This window comes from Vicugna pacos, chromosome 5 (assembly GCF_048564905.1).
Source record: "Vicugna pacos chromosome 5, VicPac4, whole genome shotgun sequence".
Taxonomy (NCBI): Eukaryota; Metazoa; Chordata; class Mammalia; order Artiodactyla; family Camelidae; genus Vicugna; species Vicugna pacos.
In genome coordinates this window covers 26,480,420-26,492,939 of record NC_132991.1, presented here as the reverse complement: position 1 = coordinate 26,492,939, position 12,520 = coordinate 26,480,420, and the positions used below count along the sequence as shown (strand labels likewise).

Below are 12,520 nucleotides of genomic sequence, written 5' to 3'. Positions count from 1 at the left end.
GTACTTGATACTTTATTGCACTGTTGAAGTACCCTCAAAGAAATTGTTTAGAACAAGAGTCTGATTCTGTGCTTCAGTTTTTTCCCCTCCATCTCTAATTGTTTCTTGCCTTGGTTTTTCTCTCCGATGTAATTTAATTTATAAAGGGTACTGTGTATCACCATGCTTGGGGTTTGATAGCATGATATATCAAGTGAAAGATTTTATTTAATCCTCACAATAACCCTATGAATTAAGTAATACTTTTCTCTCAAATTTTACAGAGGAGAAAACTAGGGCTTAGAAAGGTTAATATGCAAAAGTCAAGCCACAGAACCAAGAATTCAAATCTAGGACTAGGTGATGACAGAGCTTTTAAGGACAGTTGATATTACCCTCAATCTGAGTTTTCAAGTTCTGCTTCTCCTTGACTTTGTCTGAATTTGCATATATCTTAAATTTGATGTACAAGTGGTCTTTTTTTGGACTTTTTCTTGCTGATAGTTCTGATTTCAAGAGTGTCCTCTAATACTTCTTTTATTTCCTCATACGTGACTTATTTTCTAAGAAAAATTTTAAACTTCTAGAAAAATTCTTTTGTTCTCATCTTCACTTCTTTTGCCTTTGCTTTTCTGGTTTAACTTCAGAATGAAAGCCTTTGAACCTTGTTTTATCATATGTTCAGTAATAGATTTAAAATCTGTGTTGCCTAAACTGGAATTTCAAAATGTAGAATAGATAAACAAGATTGTACTGTGTAGCACAGGGAAATATATACAGGATCTTGTGGTGGTTCACGGCGAAAGAGAATGTGACAATGAATGTATGTATGTTCATGTATAATTGAAAAATTGTGCTCTACACTGGAATTTGACATAACATTGTAAAATGACTATCACTCAATAAAAAAACTGTTTAAAAAAATAAATAAAATAAAACTGTTATTCAGTAACTGCAAGTTTGAAATTAGTAGGAAGAGTATTCCAAATCACAGCAAAATTAAAATAATGAATTGGAGGATGACTGGAGTACTTGTAGATATTAATGGAGTAAGTAAAAATGTAGATTTTTGACCTACTAAATATAATCTTCATTTTAAATATTCCTCTTAATACTCCAAGTCTTAATTGAAGGTAATATAAATAAAATATGAAATATGCTATCCTAATTCTAGAAAGAAGAATATATTGCTAATCTTTTTTTTATGTGTTACTAGCACACTGTCAATCCAAGATTATAAAAAGATATAAATAATTGATAATCTTTTTCTAAATAATTGACTTTAGCTTCTATTGTATCACCAGACTTGCAGTTTTGTATTGCCACTTGATTTTTAGATTATTTGGAAGGAAGGAAGGAAGGAAGGAAGGAAGGAAGGAAGGAAGAAAGAAAGAAAGAAAGAAAGAAAGAAAGAAAGAAAGAAAGAAAGAAATTGGGTACTTGATCTTTTGTTAATCTTGGGACTTCTCTGTTAAAAGAAATAAATTTTGTAACCAAATTAACTATTTTAACCATTTTGAATTTCCATTGCTGTGACACTACAGTGATAATATGATACTGTATACTTTACTTGAAGTATAAATCATTCTGTATTTATTATATATATAATATATATATAAGTACACATAACATTTCTGTAACTTGTTATTCTTGCATACTTCTCAGGGTTTTTGGTTTTTTTTTGAGAGTCAAGGCATATAATTATTCAAAAATTTTAAATTTAGCTAAGCTGTTGATTTAATCTAACCTGTCTCCTTTTTGGCAGCTAGTTCACCTGTGGACATTCTTCACTGCCTAACATTCATTTATCAGATTTTTTTTGAAAGCCAACTGTATGCAATTATTGCACTACTTGACTTGTATACAATGATAACAATTCCTAAGTCTTTCTTTCAAGGAGCCTGTGGTCCAGTGGAGCAAGCAGATAAGTAAATACAGAGTTAGTTACATCATTATGTGCTAATTAAGTTCTGTGAAAGGGAAGATAGCATACATCTTGAAAGCACTTGAGGGACACATAACCCTTAGACTTTGTCCTGAGTAGGAGTGATTAGAGGTTGCACAGAAAATATTTCAGAGGAAATAATATGTCAACTAAGACCTGAGCTTGGAGCGAGTCAGGGTACAGACAATTGTTGATTGTTCTAGGCATAATATTAAGAGAAAGAGCCAGTAAGCTAAAGTAAGCAACTAGGCATTCAGAGCCTTCCTTTTAAATGATGTTAAGGAATTTGGAATTTAGAGTTTTGAGGGTTGAGGATGGAACTGAAGGAAGGGTTTTTACATGAAAAAGTGGGTTTGTTGTTGGAGACAACAAAGAAGCTGTCATAGATTTCCAGTCAAGCAATAATAGTGATCTATAGTGGGATAGAGGGAGCTATGACAGAAGTGGATTGGGTTTAAATTATTTAGGCAATAGAATAGACCAGATGTTACTTGTCTGAGATTGAAAATTAGGTTTGTTCACTTTAGCAAAACATAATTTGAGAGGAGGATTACTGGAAACCAATAATTCCAGAAACTGTAGATGTTAAAGAAGTAGTATGAGAATGAGCCATTCTTTGAGATTATCCACTTTACTGTTCCTCTTAATAGTATAAATAAGTAATAGCAGCTTCTACCAAAATTTCTACAACTAAATAATTGTAGTCACCTGGTTTTTGCATTTGATGACTTGTGCATAGAAATTCAGCTCCTTTTACACTGTATTTCTAGTCCCACTGTTTAGACTAACAAGTACAATCATAGTATAGAAAGCACAGTAGGAAGTGGAAGGGGGAGTCTCATGATCCACTGGTAAAATTTGAGGAGAAATTCAGTCAAACTTACTTTAATCATCTATTTGCAGATAGTAAAGATTTAGTTAGACCACTAATACTCATTTTTGTCATTAAGCAGTTGAAAAAAGCTATAAAATTAGAAGTTTATTTTTCCTAAGCTTTTTATTTTGAAATTATTGTAGACTCACAGAAGTTGCAAAAATAGTTCATAGTGAACCATAAACCCTTCACCCAGCCTCTCTTAAGGGTAACATAGTGCAGTATCATAACCAGGAAGTTGACATGGGCATTACATGGTTAACCAGACTACAGATCTTACTCAGTTTTCAACATTTTTTACTTGCAGTCACTTTTGTTTGTATAATTCTCTGTGATTTGATCCCACCCCTGTGATTTGTGTGACTACCACTGCAATAGAGATACAAACTGTTCCGTCATTACAAAGACAGTTCTTTATGCAACCCCTTTATCGTCTCCTAGCCACCATGAATTTGTTCTTCATCTCTATAAATAGCTTGGTCATTTCAAGAAGGTTTTTAAAATGGAGTCATACAATATGTAATTATTTTGGAGATCAGCCTTTGAAATTTTTCTTTTTACTAAGCAGAATGCCCTTAAGATCCATCCATATTATTGCATGTATCAGTAGTTACTGCTTTTTTTTTCTTTTTCTAAAACTCAGTTACAGTCCTCTGTGTATATGAATGTTTCATTTCCTTTAAGTCCTCTGGCTCTTGAAGGATATCTGTATTGTTTTTGGTTTTTTGACTGTTACAAATAAACTTGTTATGAATGTTCATATTACAGGTTTTTGTTTGGACATATATTTTCATTTCTGTGGGATAAATACTTGAGAGTACAATTTGTGTTGCATAGTGAGTGTATGTTTAGCTTTTTAAGGTACTGCCAAAAAGAAACTTTGCCGGATGGCTATATCATTTCACATTCTCACCAGTTGTTATAAGATCTGTTTTCTCTGCATCTTCACCAGCATTTGGTATTTTCTTTTTTATCTTAGCTATTAAGATAGATATATGCTGATAACTCGTTGTGGCTATAATTTGCATTTTCCTAATGGCTAATAATTTTCAACATTTTTTTCATGTGTTTATTTGCCATCCATATACTTCTTTTCTTGAACTATCTATGCCTTTTGCCCATTTTTCTGGTTTGACTATTTATTTATTGTTTAGTTTTAAAGATTCCTTATATGTAAATCCTTTGTCAGATATCTGGTTTGCATCTCTCAGTCTGAAACTCGTCTTTTCATCTGTAAAATTAGAATTGTCTTTTAAAATATTCTTTGTAATAGTGTGGAGATTTGACTATTACTTGAAGGGACAGGTTGTATTAAAAACAATCTTTTGACTAAGACTTAATTTGCAGTCAAAATTTTTGTAGGTTAGGTACAGAACTAGTAGTGTGTATGTTTCTTTCATGAATGATCACCAAATGAAGAAAATGCAGCTTTTAGTGGCTTACCTGAAGTGTACTTGATGTAGGGAGGCAGATTAGACACCTTCCCTGTGGCCTCAGGCATTTTACTTAGCTCTTCTGAGCAGTGTTTTCTCAGCCTATGAAGTGGGGAGAAACATATTTTAATTCCATTAGTACTAAGAAATAGCTAATAAAACTCTAAAAAGATAAAGTATATTGTAAAAGCTCTACTCCACTTTTTAAAAATTCGCTTCTTATTGTCTAGGGGACAGTTTTTCCATTGTTTCCTGTGATTTCAGATGTTGGCTTGTAGATCTTTTTGAGTCAGGAGTATCTTAAACCAGGATGAGGATATCATTTCATGTTGCTAAAACAGTTTTGTTTTTTTTTTGCCCACACACAACTCTGACTTAAGGGAAAAAAAATAAAATAGATAGAGTAAAATTAAAATCATTAATATAAAGAAAGACTCTCAAGCAAAGTGCCTTGTTTAGAGAAAAGGCTGCTAGAAGGTGCCATAGGGTAGCTGAGAAAACCACTTTTCTCCTAAGAAAGAAGCTTCTTAAGGGACAAGACATCAGTAGAGGACTCCTCTGTTCTTGAGTTTCCATTTTGAGTGTCTGGAGCCAGAAGCCCTGTGGGGTTTAGGCCTTGGCTGTATAGTTAGGGGGAGTCAGACTTGCTTGCTTTATGTTTGTCAAAGCATTGCTCAGCTGCTGTCCTGTTAGCATTTCCATAGAAGAAAACAACATTCCAAGGGTTGGCGTCTCTTGTTGGTATGTGAAATTAATAAATATGAATATAAAATATGTCACAGTGGCTGATCTTACTTCAAGTTATTTTTAAAAACTGTTAGCTAAGTAGCAGTTAGTTATATATAACCAAGTATATACTCCTATAAATAAATAAATAAATAAACAAACAAACAAATAAATAAATAAATAATAGTTATCTGTAATCAAGTATAACTTGGTTGAGTTTACCTGGCTCTGTGACTTACATGGTGTTTGATTTTGGTCAAGTAACTTAACCTTTCTGTCTTTGCATCTGAAAGCAGTATGATGATTGTACTTATTCCATAGGGTTATTCTGAGGATTAAATAAGTTAAGTGCAAAACACTTGAAACAATTTCTGATTGAGCTATTATTACCTGATTAGTAAAGTAGTTCTGCAGGAAATTACTGTTAAAAAGTTAGATCTTTTAGCTGAAGGTGTTTATGAATATGTTGTCCTTAAAGAGAATTTTACAAAACATTTTTGTTGTTGTTAGTATATATGTTTTTCATTCCAGTTATCATTGCCCATTTTATTTTGGATGTTATGCTAAAATGCTTGGAGTTTTTAGGTATCCTCAATTTGGGGACACTGGCAATTAACTAAATTTTGTTTAGTATGATTTGATTATGGATAAAGAGAAATATGGGCAATTATGTATGTGTACAGAAGAGGCATTTTACCCAATCTGTAATGACTGTGTGATTGGTTAGTGGAGCAGGAAAGTGAAGGTTTTCAGAAAGAAATGATCATGTGGGATGGATGCAGGGAGAAACATTCTATATAAAGGAAACATAGGGTTTTTTGGTTTGTTTGTTTTTTGTTTTTGAAGGCAAGGAAGGGAAGGTGAACAGTAGAGTGAAAGGAAAAGTAGGAGTAATTTTAAGAATCATCTAAAATGTGAAATTGGAGTGTCAAATAAGCCTATACTTAGACAAAGAGGAGCCACTGAATTGTTTTTTTCTGGTTTTATTGAGAAATAACTTACGTATATCACTTTATAAATTCAAGATACACAGCATGATGGTTTGATTTACATATATTGTGAATTGATTGCTACAGCTAAGTTCAGCTGAGAAATTTTTAAAGTTTGAGAAATTTCAACATTTTTCATGTTTTGAAACTTCTACTTTGATTCTGTAATAGTAAATTTTAACATAATCTATGTAAGCCAATAGTCTTTATTATATTCATGCTAAAATTTTTTATTAATTTTTTAAGGATTTCAGTTTGTTGAAATGAGCGGTCGTAAATCAAAGAGTAACAGCTTAATACAAGCAGAATATCTTTCACAGGTTAGTATATATTTGCATTAATCTGAAGGTCTTGTTACCATGCAAAGGTGATCAAAGAAATAGTCATCATTTTAACTGAAATTCTCCCCTTAGCATGTGTGAAGAATTCCTCTTTCCATTTTCAAGGGGAGAGTATCTTTGCTACTTCCTAATTTCAACCTCTTTAAGTCTTTGGATAGGTGGAATCTTACTTTACTCATGTTTTCCTAAATGTGCCCTAATTTCACTTTAGTATTATCTTCAGAGTTTTGTACTTCTTTTGTTAAATTTATTCCTAATTGTTTTATTCCTTTTGATGCTATTGTAAATTGAATTTTTTCTTAATTTTATCTTTTATTAGTTCATTGCTAGTGAATCTAAATGAAATTGATTTTTCCATGTTAATCTTGTATTCTCCAATGTTGCTAAACTCACTTATTTAATAGTTTTTTAGTTTATTCCTTGGGATTTTCTATATATATAAGATCATGTCATCTGCAAATAGCGATAGTTTTACTTTTTCCTTTCCAAACTGGATGCGTTTCATTTCTTTTTCTTGTCTGATTGCCCTGCGTAGAACTTTCAGTATAATTTTGAATAAATAGGAAGAGCAGACAATCTTACTTTGTTTTTGTTGTTGGGGAAATGCATTCAGTCTTTGACCATTGAGTATGATGTTAGCTGTAGGTTTTTGTTGATGCTCTTTATCAAAGTTGAGGAAGTCCCCTTAAATTTCTAGTATGTTGAGTGCTTTTATTATGAGCATTTAATGTTTTCTTAAGTACATGTATATTTCTCTTAAGGAACCCAATAGGGAATGGACTTAATATTTTTACCTTGGCATTTCTATTTTTCTGCCTTGACCAGAACTACATTTTTTAAAAATCAAAACTAAATATTATTGACATCCCTTTATAAGACCTTACTTTCCTTTATTTTTTTTGAAGGAAAATGTTTAATTCTATTTTTTTTAAAAAGATTTAACTGCAGTATAATTTATATCTTTGTAATTACACAAATCTTTCATGTGCAGCTTAATTAATTTCTATACATGTATACACCTGTTTAACTTTGACCTCATATCACCTTAGGATTTTTGAACCTCGACTGTTCACTATAGCTTCACTTCACTTTATCTCTATTTTGTATTTTATACCTAGTTGTTGTCTCTGTAATGGACTTTAATGAAGTTTAAAAAAAGGAAAAGACAGAAGTTGTCTTTTGATTTCAAGCCGTCTTATGTAGGTGGAGGAATACACACTGTGATTAGTTGAATCTATATATGTCTCTTTAAGTCTTTTATAGTTATCAGGTATTGTGTAAATGATACCTATATTGCGTTACAGATAGCTGCCTTATTTAACCTTCAAAAACTGGCCTGCCAGAAAAGTGTTATTGTCTTCATTTTATAGATTAAAAACACTAAGATTTTGAAAAAAAAAAAACTTTAAAATTCACGTAATTGGCTCTTCTGGCACCAATCTTCTTATTCTTTTCACTTCCTCTATAATGATAAGTAAGGATTGTTTTATCCTCGGTGAATAATTTGCTTTACTGAGCCTCTGGTACATGTGAAAGAGAACTCAGATTTATTTCTTTGGTACGGGAAGGATCAGTCCCATGCTGTCAGTCTGGGAGAAGCAAATAATCTTGAAGGCTTCTTGTTTCTGCTGATGGGGCTAAATCTGAAACAGCTTTTTAAGGTTTTTGTCCCTGGAGGACCTTTGTATTAGCAACAAACGCAGAAAAGGAATGATTTTAATGGTCCATTTTTTTTAAAGAATGTGGTAGGTTGTCTGACATATTTTTTTGCAACTAAGTCTGAGCCCTTCATTCTAAGGCAAACTCAAAATTTAGCTCTTTACAAGAATTTTTGCTTAACTAATTCCAATGATTTCTTATTTTATAGCCTAAATGAATATTATTTCTTCTCTATAACTGAGCATTTCCTTATATGCTGGGTTACTGCTTTTTTGCATGTTGTTTCTTGAATGTGTCATTTCTTTCCAGTATATTCGTAGTATTTTTTTAGGCATAGATCCTGTTCTTTTAATAGTATTGTACTTTGCATCTAATAGGTCCTTAATAACTATATGCACTTTTAAAGTTTATCTCCTTAGAATTCTGACTTCTGTGACAGGTGCAGATTGATAGGGCTTGAGCTAAACCTGTTTAGATGCGTTGGTCTCTAGAGACGGAGGTGCGGTTTATGAGCATTATTATTAGATTTGATTACATTATTAGATTAGATTCTCTCCTGTCTTTGTTCCTTGACTGACGTGTTACACAGAGTGAGGTATTCCTTCATTCACATACATTGAAACAGCCCTCAAATTGCTGATGTAGCTAAGGTAACTAATTCTCTTGTTAAAACCTTCACAACTAAATTCTCTTACTCTGGGACTTGAGATAGGTCAAAAGAATTGTTAAATTTTACAGTTTAGTAAAATGCCAGAACTCATGATGACATGTTATTTAGGGAAGGTTGAATTGATTCATTAATACCTAATTCTGACTGCTATAAATGTGTACTCTTGTTTGTTTTTGAGTGCATGTATTTTCATTTATACTTGTTCACTTTATTTTCATCAGGTACAAAGAATTTTACGTGAAAGGTTTTGTCATCAGAGTCCACATGGTAACCTGTTTGGAGTACAAGTACAATATAAGTGAGTTTAGCTGTCCCCTTGTCTGTTATGAAACTACTTACAGATGCCCTTTAGATTTTGCAAAAATTGTCATACACACAGTTTATCGTAAACAAGGCTAACAGACATTATTATAGTTCTAAAACTTTGCCTTGTGTATAAAAACAGTGACTGTTGTGAAGCAAGAGCAGATATAAATATTTTCATAATGAAAAAACCCTTTAACTTGCAGTCTTATGTCATTTCTATTATCTGCTATTATGGAAAGAATGCCGATCTTGCACCTCATACTCAGCAACTAGCCACAGAGTAAAAAGGTCCTAAAAGTTGCCACTGTTGTCCTTTGTCCCATACCATCAAAAAGACCAAGATATTTCAGTCTTTCTTGGTTTCTTCTTGAGGTTTCCAGAGAATCAGTATCTGTGTTCTTTTGTGTAGAACTACTTAAAGCATAAGTCAAGTGCCCAGAGGAAGAGAAAAAAAGAATGCCTGTTTTTTGTGCATATTCAAATTCAGCTTTTAAAAAATTATTATCTAGCAAATTATTTCAGTTTTCTTTTTTTAAATTTTGGCCTATTTATATCATTTCAGACACTTAATTGAGCTGCTAAAAAGAACTGCTATTCATGGAGAAAGTAACTCTGTTCTCATTATTGGACCCCGAGGATCAGGAAAGACCATGGTAAAAGCTGCTGATTTCTGATGTTCCCTTACTTTGTAGGCATGTGATGATTCTTATAGACAACATTGAAAATGTTTTTCATTATTCTCTTATTAACATTTTGCTTTTTTTTCTTTTAATCATATTAGACATGTTAAACCTTTATACAGTTAGGGTAGTTTATTTGAGTTGAGCAGTAATTTTTGCCTTATTTTTCCTCACAGTAACAAGTTTTCAGTGATGTTTGCTCCATTGTGGTCTTTTGACCTTGAAGAATTTGTGATTGCCAATGGAAAAAAAAATAAACTAACATTTATCGAGCATGTTCCTTATGCCTTTTATTTATGTTCTATCATTTATTCTTTATGTTAACCTTGCAAGATAGGTATGGTATTGTTCCTCTTTATAGATTAGGTAACTATCATACCATGAGTTCTTTTTTTCTCTCTTAGTTTATTATTTAACTCTAACTCAGGTAGTTTTTTCATATCATACTCACATCTTCTAAAATTCTCTTCTACTTTCCCACTTTATTATATTTGCTTAGTTACCTCTAAAAGATACTGCTGTTTTTTCCCCTTATTTTATCTTTTCACATTCTTAATTCAGTATATAAGCAAATTATGGCTGTTATATTAAAAGTATTAATATTTAATTGTAAATTTTGTTTTCTACTATATTCCATGCAATGCATTTAGATTTCTCACTAACATACTTTTGAATTATGTGTAGAAGTAAAATTTTATATTATGTATTATTTTGTATTAAGTAAAATAATGTAAAATAGAGGTAAAATTATGTTTTCATTTTTTTAAGCAATATGTGTTGACTGTACTTTATGTAATAAGAGGAGATTAGGACTTGAGGGTATTACTGTCAGCACTCATTTACAAATGTTGTTTGAAGTACATAAATCTAGATAATTTCCTTTCTCTTCTTTTTTAATCTTTTAAGAATTCTTTATTTATTAAATTATAATCATATAGTAATTTTTAGTTTTGATGCTGTGTTTAATTTCATTCAGTCCTTCTATACAACCACTGTTTCTTTATTCTTGAGTTTTTATTATCATTATCCTTTTGTTTGACTTCAGTGCTATTTTGGGTAGGTTTTTATAGAACTATGTGACTAAGATGTTTTGAGCTGTTAGACTGTTTTAAATCATTAACAATAATTCTATTAACAATAGAAAAACTGAGCAAAGATATGCAAAAAAAGATCATAGGAAATTAATTACAAATAGGTCTTAAACTTAAAAATATAAACTTAAAAACATGTAAAATTTCACTCATAATAAAGTTAAATTAAAACTACAACAATTTTCTTTATCAGGTTGACCAAAAAAACCTGTAAAATTGATAACACATTGATGTTCTTGCTGGTAGTATAAATTAGAATCGACAAAATCTAACCATATTACAAATGCATATATCCTTTGACTCAGTAACATTTCAAGGAATTTACCTATGTGAAGTGACATATGTACAAAATTACTCATTGCAGCACTGTTTGCTTATAGTGTAAGATAAGAAACAATGTAAGGGCCCATCAACAGAGTTCTAGTTAATATATCATGGTACATCCATCCATATGATAGACAATTATTATAGCAGTAAAAAAGAAAAAGGAAACATTTGTATATAATCCGTAAAAAAAGGGGAAAGAAAAGAAGTCCATATTTCTGTTGGTTTGTATGTGCACCAAAAATTTACTGAAATAGTGAACAGTAATACAATGGGTTATTTGTTGAGGGGAATAAGACCTAGTCAAATGGAAACAGAGGTAGGAATCTTTTCACTGTGTATCATTTTATATTTTTTGGTGCATGAACTACATGACCATAAAGTCTATTTAAAAAAACTAAAGAATATGAAGTTGGTTGAACGCAAGGGGGAGAAACCCCACAACCTGGTTAACATAACAAATCACTAAAGAAGCCATTCAGACCACAGAAGTATAAAAAAGAAAGGAAGTTTAGTAATATTGGGAGATATTTTAAAAAACAGTATTTTAAATACTTCAAAAATTATTTTACACGTTACTTACAATATGACTGGGGTTGTACTCTTGGGTCATAGTTTCTTCTCCTTTGGAATTACATAGATTTTATTCAGTTTGTGTTTTGTTGGAAAACTCAAGGGCAGGCTTTTCTTTTTTACCTTCATAAACTGCTGTATCAATCTAATGTTTAGGTTATGCAGTCATAACAACCCCAAATTTCAGTATCTTAACACAAAAGAAGTTTATTGTTTACTTTTGCTGTGTGCCCAGTGTGGATCAGTAAGGGGGTATTGCAGTCACTCAAAAGAAGTGATGTAGTTTATCTCAGCATATTTCTCGACAAGCACCCCAGTGGAGGGAGGGGAGTGTGATGAATCATGGACACTTTTAATTAAAGTTCCCACCAGGAAGTGGCACAGAGACATTTCACTGTTCACTGACCAGAGTGAGTCACATAGTCACACCTAATTTCAAGAAAGCAAGGAAGTGCATTTCTCCTAAGTCCCTAGAAAGAGAGGTTAACCAGAAGTATGGTGCACATCACTGAAGACCACCACAGCTAACTTGTTAAGTTTGTATGCGATTTTTCCCTATCTGGATGCTTGTAGAATTTCTCTGTCTTAGCAATGTAAAAAATTTCACAGGCTATATCTTAAGTGTAGGTCATAAAAACTGATATAATCTGAAAACCCTCTTAATGTGAATTTAGGTCTCTCTTCAATAAAGGATAATTTTCCTTTTTTTCCCAAGTCTTCATTATTTTATCGTCTTTGCATAACACATTATCATTAATACTTTAATTCCTCAAGAAGCTCCATAGTGATACTCTTGTATCAGTACAGGAGAAAATGAGATCTAGGAACATACTGATTTCCTGCAGTTCTCTAAAGATGTATGACATTGAGCATCTTTTCATATGCTTATTTTTCATCTGTATATCTTTGGTGAGGTATTTTATGACCATT

The 12,520-nt window shown here is 31.8% G+C and overlaps 1 protein-coding gene across 5 annotated transcripts in view; it reads left to right on the top strand.

Moving 5' to 3' along the window:
* The window catches only part of ORC4 (origin recognition complex subunit 4), a 67,218-nt gene that overhangs the window by 28,516 nt on the left and 26,182 nt on the right, over nucleotides 1-12,520 (top strand). For 4 of the 5 annotated variants that reach the window (XR_012072575.1, XM_072960938.1, XM_072960939.1 and 1 more), the window contains exons 2-4: nucleotides 6,193-6,266; nucleotides 8,838-8,914; nucleotides 9,485-9,575. Coding sequence is in view for 4 of the 5 variants with exons in the window: in XM_072960938.1 (XP_072817039.1) it covers nucleotides 6,193-6,266; nucleotides 8,838-8,914; nucleotides 9,485-9,575 (242 nt within the window). In the remaining variant the exon portion in view is untranslated. The remainder of the gene's footprint in view (nucleotides 1-6,192; nucleotides 6,267-8,837; nucleotides 8,915-9,484; nucleotides 9,576-12,520) is intronic. The other variant, XM_072960940.1, reaches the window with a different exon arrangement.